At 45.5% G+C, this 18,137-nt stretch overlaps 7 protein-coding genes across 7 annotated transcripts; 2 read left to right on the forward strand and 5 right to left on the reverse strand.

Moving 5' to 3' along the window:
- Positions 1-4,109: 4,109 nt before the first annotated feature.
- On the reverse strand, positions 4,110-5,891 carry fmqE (MFS-type transporter fmqE; the record flags this gene model as incomplete). The annotated part of the gene is made up of 5 exons (XM_026745224.1): positions 4,110-4,473; positions 4,536-5,027; positions 5,074-5,264; positions 5,316-5,686; positions 5,735-5,891. 5 exons carry the CDS (start codon positions 5,889-5,891, stop codon positions 4,110-4,112), a joined length of 1,575 nt encoding a protein of 524 aa, XP_026606090.1.
- A 789-nt stretch (positions 5,892-6,680) lies between these two features.
- On the reverse strand, positions 6,681-7,571 carry DSM5745_03209 (J domain-containing protein; the record flags this gene model as incomplete). The annotated part of the gene is made up of 1 exon (XM_026745225.1): positions 6,681-7,571. One exon carries the CDS (start codon positions 7,569-7,571, stop codon positions 6,681-6,683), a length of 891 nt encoding a protein of 296 aa, XP_026606091.1.
- Positions 7,572-7,769: 198 nt separating this feature from the next.
- Positions 7,770-8,813, forward strand: DSM5745_03210 (putative FHA domain protein SNIP1; the record flags this gene model as incomplete). The annotated part of the gene is made up of 1 exon (XM_026745226.1): positions 7,770-8,813. One exon carries the CDS (start codon positions 7,770-7,772, stop codon positions 8,811-8,813), a length of 1,044 nt encoding a protein of 347 aa, XP_026606092.1.
- Positions 8,814-8,965: 152 nt separating this feature from the next.
- On the reverse strand, positions 8,966-9,416 carry DSM5745_03211 (uncharacterized protein; the record flags this gene model as incomplete). The annotated part of the gene is made up of 2 exons (XM_026745227.1): positions 8,966-9,156; positions 9,245-9,416. The coding sequence occupies 2 exons, from the start codon at positions 9,414-9,416 to the stop codon at positions 8,966-8,968; spliced, it is 363 nt and encodes a 120-aa protein (XP_026606093.1).
- A 717-nt stretch (positions 9,417-10,133) lies between these two features.
- DSM5745_03212 (uncharacterized protein) lies at positions 10,134-13,406 on the reverse strand (the record flags this gene model as incomplete). The annotated part of the gene is made up of 1 exon (XM_026745228.1): positions 10,134-13,406. The coding sequence occupies one exon, from the start codon at positions 13,404-13,406 to the stop codon at positions 10,134-10,136; it is 3,273 nt and encodes a 1,090-aa protein (XP_026606094.1).
- A 184-nt stretch (positions 13,407-13,590) lies between these two features.
- Positions 13,591-14,772, reverse strand: DSM5745_03213 (esterase/lipase family protein; the record flags this gene model as incomplete). Its single annotated transcript, XM_026745229.1, has 2 exons — positions 13,591-14,394; positions 14,470-14,772. 2 exons carry the CDS (start codon positions 14,770-14,772, stop codon positions 13,591-13,593), a joined length of 1,107 nt encoding a protein of 368 aa, XP_026606095.1.
- A 1,205-nt stretch (positions 14,773-15,977) lies between these two features.
- DSM5745_03214 (F-box protein) lies at positions 15,978-17,992 on the forward strand (the record flags this gene model as incomplete). Its single annotated transcript, XM_026745230.1, has 3 exons — positions 15,978-16,086; positions 16,207-16,644; positions 16,698-17,992. The coding sequence occupies 3 exons, from the start codon at positions 15,978-15,980 to the stop codon at positions 17,990-17,992; spliced, it is 1,842 nt and encodes a 613-aa protein (XP_026606096.1).
- Between the last annotated feature and the right edge of the window lie 145 nt (positions 17,993-18,137).

Below are 18,137 nucleotides of genomic sequence, written 5' to 3' on the forward strand. Positions count from 1 at the left end.
CTTAGCATATGGTATTACAAGAAAAATAATATTTTTATTAGCCTAAATAAATTTATTATAAGGCAAGCTTATACATACCATGGTATTTTTTTTTAAAGTTTATATTTAAATAGTATTTTTAATTAATTATAATTAATATAAATTTATTTTATAAGCGCTTTAACCATGCAAGTATTTCTAGACTTTACACCATGGCCTAGGTAAAAGGCCTTAATATAAATATTATTAACTAATTAAACTACTTTACTTACCTTAAGGCTAAATTTTATAAAATATTATTTTAGCCTGTCCCGCAGGAAGTAAATTTAAAAGAATTATAATATATAAATATATAACCTATTTAACTAACTAAAATTAGTGGTTTTAACTACTATTTTATAATTATTAATAATATTACTTAATTAGCCGCGGTATACTGCGTTAAAAAAAAAATATTTTAATAATTAATATTATACTAAAAATACTATAAGTGCCTTATAGGATAATATATTTATATTATTAAAATAAATAGTAATAAAAAATTTCTTAAGTATAAGGCCTAGGTTAAGTTAAAGGGTTTAATATTTTAACCTTTTTTACCAAGAACTTTGGAGTTTAATAAGATTTTAAAATAATATACCTAGTATATTAATATAATAGCCCAAGCTATAAAAATTAATACTAGTTTATTAAAAAAAGTATAGCCTAAAATAATTAAGGCTGCTATTAAAACCTTAAATTAATTATTTATTATTAAAAATTTTTATAATAAGTTACCCCTGCAGCTATGGCGTAAATACTACTAAATTAATAACTTAATACCCTGCCTTAATAACTTCCGCGTTTATAATTATAAATTATATATTTATATATTAATTAAAAATTATAAATAATCTTACAAGCTTATTATAAGAGCTTTAATTAGCTATTTAGTTAAATATAAAAAAGATAATAATAAGATTTTTTAAGTATAGGTTTTAAAAAAGCAGGTTTACCGCTTAAAGCATGTTTTATTTAATAAATTAAAATTTTATAAAAATAATTACTTACTTAGTATTATATTTATAAAAAATACCTTACCTTAACCTAATAAATTAACACCGGGGGCCACCATATATAGTACTAAACTTAATAATATACTTATTTTTAAGCTAATTTTAATAATCCAGGCGCCTAAAATATTAATTACTAGCTAAATTTAAATTATATTTTTAATTTTAAGGTATTAACTAACTTTAGTACCACGTGGTAATATTAAATTAAAGTTATTTATTTTATTAATACTAAAATACTAGGTTAACTTTATTTTAATGCTAACATAATACTTATATACTAAAAATATAAAAATCTTACTAAGGTAGTTAATTAATAATAATAATAATAACACTAGCGTGCCAAGCCTAACCTTATTAAATTATTATAATAACCTTAATCTAGTAACACCACCTTAATTTTTAATAAAAAGTATTAATATTATAATTATACTAGCTTATACACTATTATTAATAAATTTTATTAATTAATTTTAAATATAAATTATATTACTTTTACTAGTAACCCAAGCCCCGCCCGCTCCACGCTTTTAAAAGCTTTAAAATAACCTTAATTTACTAGGATTAGCGCTAAATAATATTTAAAATATATATAAATAAATTTTTAAAATAAACCACTTTAAGCCACGTGTATTTAACGCGGATATTAATATAATACTAAATATATTAATTAATTAAAATTTAGGGACGTTAAACTATAAGATACCAGGCTAATTTCTTAATTAACTAAAAATTTTAATAATAAAGGCCATCCCACATAAGATAAATATAAATATTAATATTTTTAATATAATAGTTATTTTATTAACTAAACACCCTAAACCCTATATTAATTATAACCTATTAACTAAAGTAATTAAGCACGCTAACGCCAGAGTTATTAAAATATTTAAAAAAATAGTTTAGTATTTACTTACTAAAAGGTTTTAAATATTAGCTAAAGCTAAATTACATATTAATAATATTAAAGTACCTAAATCTTATAAAAAAGCGCGGTAATTTAAGTTCTTTAATTAATAAAAAAAAGCTATATTAATTTATATTAATATAGTAGTTGCCATAAACACGTGAAAGCTTGTTAAATAGCTAAAAAAGGCTAAGATTATTTTTAATAAGTAGGTATTTATACTTAAAAGTAATAAAAATAGCTTTATTTTATTATTTAAGGCTTAAATTATTATATATAGTAATTACTAAGTTACTAGATTAAATTATAATAAAAGCTTTTGCCTAGTTATAGCTAATATAGTAATTAAATATATATTAATAACTATAATTATTTAAAGGCTTAGCTAGTGCTAGTTTAATATTATTAACACTTATTTTAATATAAAAATAGCTAATTAAAAGGTTTATATATAATAGTCACGCGGCCATAAGATTAGTAATAACCTTATATATAAGGTATAAAAAGCCTTATTTAGCCTTTATAATTTTATATACTTATAAAACTAGAAATTTAATTAATTATTACGCGCTAAGGGCTTTAAGCTACTTACTAAAAAACCTTATATATATATTTAAAAGTTACCCTACGTGTTAATTATTATTTATATAAATAATAATATTATTATTAATAAAATAAAGGCTAATATAAATACTATTATTAGCCTTTTATAAAAGATTTATAAACTTAAAGTTAGTAATAAGCTAATTAAATTCCTTAAATTAATAATATTTTATAATTATAAAAACAGGATAATCCGCCTTTTTTAAGCCATATATATAAAATAAATAGCTTAATATTTTAGCCTTACTAAGGCTAGGCTAGTAAAAACGCTAATAATAAAGGGGTATATTAAAATTATATAAAAAGTTAATTAATTAAATACTGCAAATCCTAATATACCTTTAATTTTTAATATTTTTAGTACTTATGCTTTTACTTAATTAGTTAAATTTTTTAGCTAGCTTAAAAAAACCCGTGTTAACCTTGTATACCTAATTTAATTTTTATAATATTAATAAAAATTTTTAATTATTAATAATATAGTAGCCGCCAAGCACGTGGTTTATTATATTATAATTAATTAAAGTAATTTAGTACTTGCTAAGACCTATAAAAAAGGGATAATTATTTATTTTAATATATTTTATTAAAATTATTTTAACAAAAAATTTACCAAGGGTTTTATTATATATTTTTATAGGTTTTTTATTGCGTGAAGTTTAAAAAAACAAGTAATTATAATACCTTTATTTATTATAATAAAATTCTTAGTATTTAACAAGGCTATTAAAATAGCTTTATTTATAAAAAAGCTTATTAAGGCGCTTAAAGTATAAAATAGCAAGCTAATTATAATATATTTTAATAATACTAGCGCTATTATTAATATTACTAGTTAAAAAATTTTAGTTACTACACGCTAGTTAATTAATAAATACTTTTTTATATAAAATATTTATAAATAATACTTAGTAAAGTTTTACCACGTGCCGGGAAAGAAAAACCCTGTAAATAAAATAATTAAATTATTAAAAGTAACTAAGTTTACTGCCTTTTAAAATATAACAAGCCTTAAAAAAGCCCTTTAATTAATAAATTAAAAGTATAAAAGTTTTATTATTCTTGTTTTTAGTAATATTTTTTATTTAAAATATATATATAGCTTTATAGTGTGGCCATATATTACTTAATTAAAAGGTGTGTTAAACGCCCGGAGGGCCAGCGCCTAAAACACGCCTATCCTAATTAAAACTAGCGCAGCACGTGATGGTTAAGGTTTTCTTATAACTTGCCGCTTGCTACACATAGACAATCTAGAGGTTTACTATGAGCAACGCTATTGGCTAGTCATTAGGTATTATCCAGCACGGGTAAAGCAAGTCCGAAACCCAAAACCCAAAACGCACGTCTGCACTGGGTTCTTCTTCAAAAGTGGAATTTGGCGATTTGTTGCAATCTAGGACCCTCTCTCGCGTTCTATTGGGCCGGGGTTTAGAGTCTGCGTCTGCCCCGGGACCGTGGATGGTCAAATTTGATGTGGTGTACCTATTCCGAACCACTCATTCTTGACATTACTTAATGAATCCCCTCGGTTGATTTCGGGGCGACTATAGAACTGGAAACAACCACTACTCAACACGCAGCGCATCATGAGTCACAAACGCCTTAAACCTCCTCGGCGCAACCTTATCCTCATACAACCGGTCGATCTCCTCCGTCGACAAGCCTGCCGTATCGGGAACAAGGAAGTAAGCGCCGATGACAAGAATCACCGTGATCCCCGCAAAGGGGAACGCGGTGCGGGCACCAAGATCCCCCGAGTCAACGTTGTACATGTACGGGACTGTAAATGTCGTCACCCATGTCGAGAGGGTCTGCGCAAAGACTCCGATGGAGAGCGATTTGACGCGCAGTCGGTATGAGGAGATTTCGGCGGCGATGGGCCAGCCGACGGCTTGCATCAGACTTGTTTGGATGGAGATTAGGACGTTCCTGTTAATGACATCTTGTTAGTGGCGTGGATGTGGAAGGTGAAATGGTAAAGGGGGGCGTACATGAGAACAGCAACGGCCCAAGATGGACCCATCCCAGAGGCATAGTAGAGACAGCCTATCACGATCAAGAAGGCAAGGTTGATGATACAACCAGCAAGGAGCATCCTTCGCCTGCTGACGAACTTGCCCATGAAGCCTACTGCAAGGATGATGATGATGGCTAGTGCGAAGCCGCCGATAGATATGTCGAAGACGTGCACTGATGGCAGGCCGAGAGTCAGCAGGAAATAGATGGACTGTGACAGGAAGGCAGCACCGCCAAGATTCGCGGTACTGTAGAGAAACATGACCGTAAGAGTTCGCTTGAGATTGTATCCTTTGAAGCAGTCGAGGTACGAGCCAGCGGAGATGCGCTGCTGCTCTTGTTCTTCGGAGATGGTCTTGACGAGGTACGCGAGGCGGTCGTCTATGCTGAACTTCGAACTGTAGAGCTGCCTCATGACTTTCTCTGCCTTGTCAATACGGCCTGAGTTGATCAAATAGACGGGAGACCTATAACAGTGAGCACTGAGGACTTTAAAAGCCAAAGGATTCGTACTCAGGAGCCAAAAAGCATGCAACTGCGAAGATACCCCCAACAGCCCATTGGATAGCGAAAACATTTCGGAAAGCTTGCTCATCCATGTTCGGAACGAAGATTCTCACGATGCCCATCGCAAGACCCTGCATGAAGACAACAAAAACGACCAGGATCGTTTGAATCGGCACGCGGATTTTGAAGGGCGCAACCTGACATTGTTTGAATCAGCTTAGCAGTATATTTCTGGAATAGACACTTACCTCAGAAGCATACGTCGTTCCAATAGCCATTCCTGCCCCAAGTGCCAGCCCGCAGACCATCTTCCCTGCAAGGAGCGCGCCCCTACTCTTCGCGTAATACAGAACGACGGTCCCGACACAAGAGACAATACCCGCAATAACCCCAGGCCACTTTCGGCCGAATCTGTCAGATATCATGCCGACGAAGATGGCTCCAATAGCTTGCAGCAAAGATGTCATCGACGTCCAAAGCGATGTCCAGATAGATGGGAGGTATAGACCTGATTCATTGACATCGCCGAAGTACATCATGAATGCAGGCATCGCAATTGTAGAGCCGTTGCTGATTTGATCGTATCCGAACATCGTGCCTGCAGCAAATGCGACGCTGCCTGGGGTACGTTAATTTCATGCCTGCAGTTCACTTGGGGTGTACTTACAAGCCATCACGGCTCGAGGATGCAACTTCACAGTAGCCCAGAGGCTCAACTGGCGCTCTTCCTCCTGAATGAGACGGCCTCGCTCAGCAGCATCATCGGTGCTGTTGATCGCTTTCTCGATGTGGGCAGCAACAGCCTCAATATCTTTGTCCCCCATAATGCTAAGGTCTGCACTCCGATCTTAAAATGTAGGCAGGGATACAGAATGGTGGAATGTTAGTCGATCAAAAAGGGCTACAGAGTGATGAGCTGGGGATATAAGGGAAAGGATACCCCACGGGGGTATGTGCAGGCCTAACGCTTCGTTTGAGTCTGACCGTTGACCGAGGATGCGCTGTTTGCGCGTATAGTTCGCCTCCAAGGGGAATTCTGGGGTAGTTGTGCATAGATTCGAGGGATATCCGGGGAAGGACTGGGGTCGGATAACCCGCAATTCCTTGCTGATCCAATGGCGATCGACTCAAAATCCGACCAAATCCGTTGGAACAGCGTGAACATGGCGTTTCGAATAAGCCATGACAATGTAGAATCTGATTTGCTGCTCACTCGGGCTGTCTCTCACCGAGCTCCCCAGCCTGATAAGCTGGGTGGTGTACTGACTCGGACAAGCCGACCTTTGCCCAGGAAGGTATACCCGCTGCGGTGAGTCCTGGGAAGTTGAGTTGATATGGACCGTGTGCATATAAGTAGGGAAATTAGTAGATTTAGATTCGTCTTATATAGGGCCCTTATGGTATATATAGAGTCCAGGGGTCAATGCCCGGACATTGGTTGAGACTGAGTGGTGCCATTGCCGGCCCATATCTTTATGGAGCTGAAGCCGCTCCCTGCTCATGCATACGCCCACATGGGCTCGTGCAGGCAGGGAACATCCAAGCCTTGCTAGGTCGGATTGAGACAGAATGCAGGTCTGGCCGTGTGACCACAAATCGAGGACGCCTAAATCTCATGGAGCTGTGCCGCTTTCGCTCTTGCTCGGATGCTCACGTTCGTCTTCATTCAAATGGCGAACATTCTCATCTCCCTTCCCGCTCTCAGTCGGGTTATCCAACGGATTGAGAGCATCGCGATAAACCCCTTTCTCCTCTCCCTTCAAGCCGAACCCGGAAGGATCCCTCCTGATCAAGAAATGCTGAACCTTGGCATCCGACCCTGGCATTTGTTTCACCGTATTTTCTCTTCGCTGATTCAAAAACCTTGTCGAATGCTCGTTCAGTTCCTTTAGGCGATCCTCGTACCCCGTACTAACCGTCGTAATCCACGACGCCTGCACCGCAGCGCCCATGAAGAAGAGTAGCACCACAAACATCACAAAAGTCTTGTGGTCAACCACCGTCTCTTGCTTCGGTTCGTTCCGACTATACCACCGCTCCCAGTCTTCCCAGGTTGCGTTATTGTAAATCGGGTCATTCGGGTTTCTCCGGCGACGCTCGGGGGCCGGGTTAAACGCCCACCCCATTCCAGTTGCATCGTAGGCAGCTCGTCTATTTGAGTCTGAGAGAATCTCATGCGCTGTAACGACGATACGGTAGCGCTGGAGCCGGACTTCGGGCGTGATGTTTCTGCATAGCGGGTGGTCGTTGCAGGGCCGGTCAGGGTGGTATATCTTGACAAGCTCGTAGTAGCGGTGCTTCGGGTACGGGGCGCCGCGGGTATGCCCAATCACATCGTAGGGCGTGAATGAAGGAGTCGACGGCCATGAGAAGTCTTTCTCCGGGCTATCGCCAGAAGCCGTGGCATAGAGTCGGGGACGGGCGGAGGCGTGGCATTGCGGGGCTGGAGATTTGCTTGCCAGCAGCAACCCGCTATAGGATGTTAAGTTGGTCTTCCTGAACATTCCGCATCGTTCCAATGGAGAAGTCAACAAACCTCCCCGGTAGTTTACATAAAGATGAAGGGGAAGCAGACGCCGGTGGTGGGCTGTTCTCGCCGCAGCAGCTCCGAAGACCCGGCCCCCGAACTCGTCACGTGCGGCCCAGCTTCATCTTTTGCCGTCATACCTTTATCATGAACCCAGAACAACGACCTTTTGAACATGCCTCCTTCAGAAGACGACTACTCAGATCGCCGACGCCGACGGGCGTCAGAATCCCGAAGTCCTGACCGCAACCGCGACCATGGTCGCGACAGGCGGCGGCACCGTCACGACGACTACGACAGCAGCTCGCGCAGACACCATCGGAGCTCTCGAAAAGACAGTCCCAAAAGACGCTCATCGCGCAGCCCCTCCTACCGAACAAGCCACAGAAGAGAGTATGAGCGTCATCACCCAGAGCGCTCTGAGCGAGCAGACGCTCTAGACGACGACCGACGGCGCCAGCACCGTTCGCCAGAAGAGCGCACACACCGCAGAGATCATGACCGTGATCGTCACCATCGCCGTGATCGAGACCGCGATCGCGATCGCGAACACAGCCATAGAGACAGACACTCCAGAAAACATCGGACTCGATCTCGATCTCGGTCACCCAAGGGACGACCAGACTCCCCATCTGCTCGCGCACCCGCACGCTCAAAAGCCCCCCTCCCCTCACAACAAGACGCATACAACACCGAAGTCACGGGCGAAGCTCCACCCCCAGATAAAGAAAAGCCCAACTTTGGCAACACCGGCCGTCTGGCCGCCGAATCAAACGCCGTAACCGTTGGCGGCGACACCGTCGTGCTCAAATACCACGAACCCCCCGAAGCGCGCAAGCCACCTGCCAAAGAATCATGGCGTCTCTACGTGTTCAAAGATAGCGACCTACTCGAGATGGTGGAACTCAATGAGCGGAGCTGCTGGCTCATTGGGCGTGAGCGGCTAGTCGTTGACTTCCCGCTCGACCACCCTAGCTGCTCGAAGCAACACGCAGCCATACAGTTTCGATTTGTTGAGAAGCGGAATGAGTTCGGAGATCGGATCGGGAAGGTCAAACCGTATCTCATTGATCTGGAGAGCGCGAACGGCTCGAGTGTTAATGGAGAACCGGCCCCGGCGGGACGGTATATGGAACTACGGGATAAGGATATGCTGAAGTTCGGAAATAGTTCAAGGGAGTACGTTCTCATGCTTGATACTCTCAAGCCTGACACATAGCACATATATCAATATACTACAATTTCCAATACAAAAGACATAAAGGGAGTTCACATCATATCATTATTGTGCCGAGTGACTAGTAATACAAGATAAGCTTCCGCTTTTCACCCCTTCATCATTCATAAGAGAGCCCAATTAGTCCCGGTAGTCTATGAGGACTTGAACTCCCCAGCAACCTCCTTAGCCTTCCCCTTCGCCTCACCAGCAACCTCCTGGCCCTTCCCCTTAGCCTTGCCAGCAAGCTCAGCAGCGTCCCCCTTCAACTCGCCAGCCTTCTCCTTAGCCTCCTTCTGCGCCTGGCCGGAGCCAACGGTCTCCTTGATCTTGCTTGCGGCGGCCTCTGCAAGTCGTTAGCATTCAACTTCATCACATCTTGCCTCCGGTGGTTCCGGTGGTTCCGGGAGGAAGTAGGGTTACGGGTGACGTACCGCCAGTCTCAATTCCCTTCACGGCGGCATCGGAGACCTTGCGGTCGGCCTTCTTGAGCGTGGACTTTGTGGCGTCGATGGGGCCTTGCGAGCGGACGGCCGTTGTGCTCAGTAGGCGGGAGGATGTGAGGGGGAGACGAGCGGGACGAGTGGCGCGGGCGAGGAAAGACATGGTGATGGGTGGTGGTTTAGATGTGTTTGTGGTGGTGGTTGTGGTGGTGAGGTAGAGTAGATGGATGGGCTGTAGTGGTGGCTTGATTTAATCTGTTTGGGATATAGTAGACAAGTAGGAAGGAATCAAGGGTGCGTTTGGCTTCGGTATATATAAGTTGTCGTGGTTGGTTGCGATGCTTGATGTCATCGATACGGCGCTGGTGTCAGTGTGACGTCGGCGACGGACACCACGAACAGGCCACGGAGGATCTACAGCCCTACCTCTTCCGTACCTCACGACATGCTTTGGCGGGGTTCTTGGAGTGGATTCAGATATAAACTTGGAAGGGTGTTCGATTATGTACTTCGTGGGGTATAGATGCGTCTATCATACAAATTATGACATGACCGAAAATGGAACAACCAAGCCCTAATCCGCAAATCCGAAAGCTGACCAGCATCAACAACAACGCCTGACTCTCGATGTGCAACCCTCCATACCATGAACTTTCGTGGAAATATCCATCTTGACATATTCCCATGCTGGTCAAAACAACACAATGCAATGCAACAATATGCCCATGCATGCTTTAAGTATACAGCAAAATATGCATAAACCAACACCGCAATATGCAAGCAGGTCGACAAACCTTCCTAGCCGGACCTATGCTCCATCAATTTATTCTTTTCTTGTTTTGGTTGAGTACCTTTTTAATCGCCCCCGATCACCCGGGAGTCAAAAGTCCAGCCCTAACCCGGGCGGGTATGGATGGGACGGCGTGCTCCCGCTCCTGGCTCTCGCTCTATTCGCACTCCCAATCAGGTACTCCTGTGGATAAGAGCCTGAAGCGGGAGGCTCATGCGTTGGTGGTGGGAAAAGCGGGCCTGAGCGATTTTCGTGGCTATAGACGTGATACTGCGAGTGGGGTTGTGGTTGCGGGTGAATGCTGTACTGATACTGGGGGTTTGCGCGCAGCTGGGCTTGGAGATCGACTCTGTGCGCCCCGAAGTTGAAGGCTGGTGGAGGCGGGGGTGGCATTGTTGCATGAATAGCATTCTCGGGTGTCGGTGCGGGGATGTACTGTCTTTGGGCTACTGCTGCATAGGACTTGTCGGCTGAGAGATTGGAATATGGGCGCTGCGTGACTTGAATAACATGGTCTGAGCCCCAGCTTCCAGGCCCGGACAAAACTTGTGGGTGAGGCGGTGGTGAGATGCGCGACGAGTACCGGCGGCCCCTTGAATCAGTAGACCAAGACTGGTTGGATCTTCCCGAAGGGCCGCGTGACATAAATTCCGACGCTGGGTCAGACGAAGGCGGGGACGCGCCGGGCATTATGGCAGATGGGTGGGATCCGGGGATGGAACTGACGTTTGTCGATGACTTGCTGCTGAAACCCGGGGTAACTGCGTCTTGAAATCGCCAACGGGGGAGTTTGGTCTCGATATTGCTTTTATAGGGTATGCCTAGGGCTGGGGTGCTCAGCGACATATCCGCCGAACCGATTCGTCTTCCCGTGCTAGGATTAGCAGGGTACTGGGAACTGAGATCCTGGGCGCTCAGATGCTGCAAAAGGTGGTGGTCTGGTTCGCTGTAGGTCGAAAAGCTCAGAGGGTCTTGCTTGCAGTCATTCTCGACCGAGTACGCTGATAGTGACTCCCCCGATGCCCGACTCTGTATCAACGAGAATACTGGACGGTGTTTTCCACCTGGGGAGGAGGAAGATCGGTGATTCTTGGATGACGGGATGGGCTCTTTGGCGAGCGCAAGCCTTGACGCAACATAAGCATAGGTAGGGACGTTCTCCTTCGACTGGAGTGGAGAAATACGAGAAGCACCATGCGCACTGGACTGCGTCGGGCTCGCTTTGTTGACAGCCGATAGTGCTTCTGACGCCGTGCGACGAGGAGTCAGATCGCTTAGGGTTCCGCCAGACAAACTCCTCCAGGCCGGCGTCTTCTCGAGGACTGGGGCCGCGGGTTCAGAATTTCCAACTCGGGGAAATCCCGGTCTCCGCTTCGGTTTCTGTCTCTGTTTCTGTCTCGATTTTGATGACGGCCTAGTCCTTGAAAGATTTCCAACCACATGCCACCCTTCGTCGTCAGTCTGTTGGTGCGGACTAGATGGTGATGGCTTTGGGCGCTCGGTTGACTGGCTAACCTGTGATCTCGCTGGAGATCTGGCCCGAGCAGATTCATCATCCGTCAAGTACCCATCTTTCAGATGCCCTTCATCGTTCAACTTGTCCGTTTCGCGACTAGTGGAGTTCCGGAAAATATGAGGAATGATAGGGCCCAGATTGACTTGCTTCGGTTGTATCATCCGAGCCTCCTGAGGCGACTCTGAGCGCAAAGGTACGATATCGCTGAAATCGAGAGTCAGCTGGCGAGATGGCCCGTCAGAAGCTGTCGAGTCCGGGAAAGACGAGGAGCTACTCGACCGATCAAAGACCGACCGATGTTTGCGGATTGATTCCTGCGAAGAACTCGGTGATATCCGAACAATCTCGCTTCGGATTGTCTTCATGGCGTCCTTCAGTTGTTTCAGGGTCTCGCTGACTATGCCATGCGAGGTCTTCTTAGGGAAGTTCTTCATCAGCTGCGAGGCATGAGTCTCGTACTCGCGATAGTCTTTGACCGACCCGCAGTCATCGACGCGATCCATACGACACTTTGCGTTCTCAAACGAGGTGCAGAAGACATGAGTAGCTACAACAAGCCAGGAATCATAATACCCGGTGTTTTGCCCGGGGCGCGAGCCATTAGCCCTGTTCTCCTTATCCATGATTTTGAGCTCGTCGCGGCAGAAGCCTTGAACGACGCTGTGGATTTTGACGATATCGGAGACACCAGAGTGGGCGTACTGGGTGAAAAAGCCCTCTTGGCTGCTTTCTGTCTGGGACTCTGACATTTCCGGAATCACTGATTTGGGGTCTACCAAATACCTTTCAGAGATTGGCGACAAAGGTGTTTGAAGTAACGGATACTTGTCCGAAGTCCTCTCGATAAGACCGTAGCGGATCAGAATCCCAAGTGTGGTGTCAAGATCACCAGGCTCACCGTGCCTGCTGCTGGTAAAGACTCCAATGTTCCAAGCGTGCAGAAACGACTTTCCCAGTGTGATAAGTCCAACTGGGACTTGGTGGCCTAGGAAGGACAGAAGATTGATAAGATTCAAGGCCTGGAAATGTTCTTCCCGGAACAGATCGTGCATAATGCTGAGAAACGGCTCAGCCAGCTTTTCGTCAGTGAAGTGCGAATTGATATGATATTTTTCGATGGGCTTGTCGGTTGCGCTGAGTCGGTGACTGATGGCATGGATGGCCAACGGGAGGCATTCGTAGTGCGTTACCACTTCCGTTGCCTTGCGAACCTGCTCCCTCGTCGGCCTCTTGATTCCAAGATCCTTGAAGAGAAGCTTGCACGCATCCTCAACTTGCAGTGGGGCTACCATCAGGCAATAGGGCTCGTACAGGCGTTGCTTCTTGCGTAGAGTCTTGTCCACCGAGGTATAGATGATGCCGCATCGCTCTTTGAACGGGAGAAACTGCTTGAAGTCATTGATATCATCATCATGAGCAAAGCTCACTCCGTCGAAAACAAGAAGCCATTCCTGTCGTGATTGTAGCCAAAGGCGGACCGCCTCGACATACTTACTTGGTGATTTGGTATCGGGACTTTCAAACTCTTCACCGTCTGTCAAAGTCGCGGCTTGGGCAATGTCCCAGAAACATTTAAATGTCGACTGGCGACTTTTCGCGTCGACCCAAAATATACCACCAGGGTAGTCGCCGCGATGATTCCAGACATATTGGCGTGCAAGGTGCGATTTACCAGATCCCGGGACACCGGAGATAATGACTGCCATCAGATTCTCGGCCCGCTTCTTTGCTTTGAAGAGTCGGGTGTGTAGTATGTCAAGCTCCTTCTGCATGCCGAAGAAAGTCGCATTGCGATGAAACCCAGGAGGCACCACCCAGAGCGGTCCTTTCTGCAAAGAGGAAGACATCGACAAATTCCTACTATTCTCCAACGGTTCAGGGACAGGCGTTTCATCTGTAGATGGCAAGTACAATACAGGAGGATTAACTAAGAGGACAACCGTCAGCATAGAACTGTGTTTGTTAAGTATTGACGTTAGGGTACATGAATGGATTCTGGCCATCAAACAACATATAGGGCTAATAACAGCTTCAAGAGAATCGAGTGCGGCCGTGGTCGAATACGAAGTCAAGGGGCTCCTCAATCTCATGTTGCTTTACAGTAATAGAACGCGCACCGCCTGAGGACTGGGGGGTCGTACCGTCACTAGGCCGTGGCCCAGACCTATCACCCAGGCGATCTGAGGCGCTGCTCGGGGACACTTCTCCAAATATCTCTCTCGCTTTCTGCGTCTTGATGATCATACGGGTTCTTCCCTCCTCATTCCATCGTTCATGGATTGTAGCAGGTGCTTCGCGGGCAAATCGCAAAAGGGCCACTGCAACAGCCTCATAGCCCGGTGCGGTCTCGTCGTCAAACTTGCACATGTGGCTGTGATCAGCCTCGATTCCCATCCTTTCGACACCATCGATCTGAGGCGCTGCGGAGCTCTCATCCACGATCAGTTCGCGCGTTCCTTTGACATCCATCGGCAGTGTTTCATGGAAGAAACATATGTGGAAGCGTGGGACCATGTCCGAAAAGAGACTATTGATGTTTTGCAGCGTCTCGTTGTTAGTTTTGAGAGCCTTGATAAGCTGGGGCGAAGAATCCATGAACTTCTTAGGCAGCACAGCAGAACAGATGTTTTGCAGGAGTGACCCCCATTTCGCCATCTCAGAGCCATTGTGGGGAGTACCGAGGAATAGTATTCCGAAAGTAGAGACGTAGATTGACCGGAGGTGCTCAACCTTTTCGTTTGTAAGGCTGCGGGAGTAAATCAAGGCGCGCTTCACGACTAAACCGCCGAGCGAGTGACAAACGAAGATAATGGGTCTTTCAGGGCAGGTGTTGATCTAAGCAGAAGAAGTGAATCAGTGTAATGCAGAGGAGAGTGAGCTAATTAACTCAGGAATTGAGGCAAAACATACTGTTCGGTTCGCGGCTAAACCCGCCGCCAGTGTTTCAGAGTGATTCAGAATACGATCCTTCGATGCGCCGTCCGTAAACGAGGTGACATTCGCATTATAGCCATAGCTTAAGATGCGCACTCGGCAAGTGCTCAGCACATCGGGAAGCAGATCAACGGGCCAGAAGGTCCCTGTCCTAGAAGAAGTCCAAGTGCGATGCGGATGGCCGTTTAGACCATGGACAAAGACGATATCCACGAGTGCGTCCGGCGCCTCGTGGACGATGCTCAGGCCGTACTGGCGGATTCGGGACGCAATATTCATCGCGATCAGGAGAGGTTAGTCCTTACTCTTAGTCCAAAGAGCAAGAGGCTAAGCGCGGTCTTGGAAAGCGTTCAGGTTCATGAATAACAAATTGGGTTTTGGGACACGGTCGAGGTGTAGGAGGAAAGATGGTGGAGGTAGACTAGGTAGAACCGTAGGTGGAAGGCAGACGGGCCAGGGCCTAGTTATTTATATCGAGGCCGATGCAGGGCAAATGTAGCTCCCGGAGATCGACGAGTAAGGCCGGGCAGTGGCATTTACTATTGTTGAGCGAATTTCTATTGTGCCCCGCGGCTCTTTCTGGAGGGTTTGTTTATTGCCACAGTCATTTTGGTGAAACTGGCTGGGGCGTGTGAAGGGACAGCATGACCTGACTGGTCACTTGCGCAGGCCCTTCCATCTACATCACACTTGTCACTCACAAACCGCAACAAGCTCCTGACTAGACGCGGGAGAGGATTTAGAATTTTAGAGGCAGCACCTGCTCTGCTCGTCGATTTGTTTCTCTTCTTGACGGGGCGCAGGGGCTGTTTAGACCCGTGGGTGATGGGTTTGTCTAAGAGCGGCATGATCATGACTTTACCGTGGGTACGACACTTAGCCTTGTTATTTACCACCCAGTGAAGCATAGTTTGCAAGGCTGACTTGCCCTGAGCTAGAGAGGCGATCTCGGCAGATCTCACCATCCCGTCTGTCCAACGCCCTGCGTATTATTGTGCTATATGGCTCGCAGGCTGACAGAACTCTGGTCTAGGCAAGGGGAAATGCCGTCACTTGTACTACGCGACGTGTTACATACAAGAGTGAGGCTGTCATACGCGAAGTATAGTAGCCTAAACAATCATTTTCACTTTGAGCCATGGTTCAAGTCAGGCATTGTGCCCTGAACCACACGGGCAAAGCAGGCGGGCGGCCTCGAGATTGGATCTGGCCAAGGCTGCAGGCACCAGTCTACTTAGGTCGGTGTAAGCCTTGTTCGGACCTCGATTGAGTTTTCCATTTGGAGCAGGAAGGCACCATCCAGCCTTGGTACCTAATATGACTCAAGGTATCTGGTGGGTTACATCTCTCACAATCGCCGCGTGGTCTGAGTCACTGTGGACAAGATGCTCAAACCTCTTAACTTAGTGCTACCTAGAGAAGCTTATTCAAAGCATCGTATTCTAATGGAGGCTGATGTTGCTGTACGATAAAGATGCTAATGAATGAACTCAACTCGTCAAGAGATTGCCAAACCTGTTGTGAAGGACGAGCTACAGCAGTCAGTAGAAGATAAACAGCGGAATGGGTTTATCGAAGATTGTAGATTGCCGTGTAGGTATGAGAACATTGACAGATGTTGATCCCTTGATTCAATCTCCAGCCCCGGTCAGTAGTTCCGAGGACAAACTTCACCAAGTCATTTACTTCCCAGACTAACACTCTACACACTAGGCGTGCCTAACACTTTGTCTTTCTGCTTTAATCTGTCTACCGGTTCTTCCTACAGCCTTCTAACTTCGATCTCGTTCACCATAGCCCACCAACCATCTACTACCGAAGACGGGATGTCAACGAGATATCAACTGCGCAAGCGCAAGCAGGCCCTTCCTATTGAGGATACGTCCAGAAAGAAGCCAGAAGCCAAAAAAGCGGCCTCCGAACCAGCCTCCCGTGATCCAGTACAACGCTTGAACGAAGATACCCTCAACATGATCTTCGACCTGATACCATCAGAGGACCTGTTCCGCTTGGAGCGAGTTAGCCATCAGTGGCAAGCAGCCATCAAAACCTGGATCGAGACATTCGGCTTCCGCACGCGTTTTCCGCACACCTGGTCGCCAGGCCTGAACCTATCTAGCCAACTTTCCTACGATCACTTCAAGCAACGTGGTACGTAACATCTGGTTTGGTTTCGTTGACCAAGCTCTTGCTGATATGAAAAGCCCGTCGAGCATACCTGATGCAGTGCGGTCGGCCTACCAAGGTGACTGAATTGTGGAACGTCCAGCATTTTGCGTCTTCAGGAGATTACGTTGTATGGTCAACAAAGACCTACAGCGATGTGGGAGGATTCGTCCGTCACAACATTCACTGGCAATGTTTCGCACCAGAAAGACAGGAACTCAGGAATCGACCGCAAGTGATTCCTGCCTCTTATTTCTATTCCACGGCCCGAGTCGATTCCTTGCAAATCAATGAGGATGGCGTGTTTCTTACGCATCTAAACGGACCCTTAGGTTTGAAATGCGTCGTGTACTCCCCGGTTGAAAAAAAGACTCTTTGGAGCGGAAGCGATTTACTATTTCAAATCTACGGCTGTGAAGAACGACAGAGGCTCCCGAGGTTCATCGGAAAGAGCTCAATTTATTCCGTAGCGCGGATCCGAGGAGAGTATACGGTATCTGCCTATGATTTTCGCACAGGCGAACTCCTCTATGAGTCGCCTAATTATGCTACGCAAGAGAGTATGGGGCTCTTTTGCAAGAAAGACGTCGTGGAGAATAGTATCCATATATGTCCAACAAGCGGTGAAACGGAGCTCATCAGCTCAGTCCACTGCAAACCTGACTTGGATGGCGCAGGCAAAAAGACTTGGGTCCTCATCCTCGACGGTAGGACCGGGACACAATTATATTGTGCTGTCTATCATAACCTTAGGTCCTACTCTCTGAGCATTGACGCGGTTTCCAAGAGCATTGTCCTTACCTTGAGATTCAGCCCTAGCCTCCTTCATTATGATGAGTCCAAGTCGGAAAGATTTGCCATCATGCAGAAGTTCTCATATGAGAGTGGCCAGACAACCCCCATCATGCCCCGGTCCGCAGATGTTGTGCTTATGTCGCATGTGAATGGGGATGGCAAACTGGCCCCTACGGAACGCTTGATGTTTGACCCATTCAGCCTGGCTGGGCTCCGTTGGTATGGGACTCGGATGTATCAGACCACTGGTTTCCAGGGCCATGCTATCATCCCAACTACCGAGAGGGATTGCTTGTCTATAGCGGAGAAATTGCTTCAGGAATGCTATAAGAACGAGCCTCCTGTCCTTGGTCAATGTTTTGTACCCACAAAAGGATACTGCGTTACACTTCCCAAGCAACCGGAAATGCGTCGCTATGAACGGACCACGGCTGGGCTGCCTCAACATTATATTTCCGATGAGGACGCCATCACATTGAATACTACGGGCCCTGTGGCTCTGGAGAGCGAGGATCACACGTATGTCTTTGAGTTTTAAAGGTCCTGGAACATACTTGTGCAAGTGGTAGGGCGATGTCTTGAGATCTCGCGGCAGCTTTGGTATTACCGTACTAGGGGTATATGTGCCTTCCTAGGTTAAATCAATGGAGCAATCATTTTGCGCTTCCTTAAGCATGATATAC

This window comes from Aspergillus mulundensis, assembly GCF_003369625.1.
Source record: "Aspergillus mulundensis strain DSM 5745 chromosome Unknown scaffold_2, whole genome shotgun sequence".
Classification (NCBI taxonomy): domain Eukaryota; kingdom Fungi; phylum Ascomycota; class Eurotiomycetes; order Eurotiales; family Aspergillaceae; genus Aspergillus; species Aspergillus mulundensis.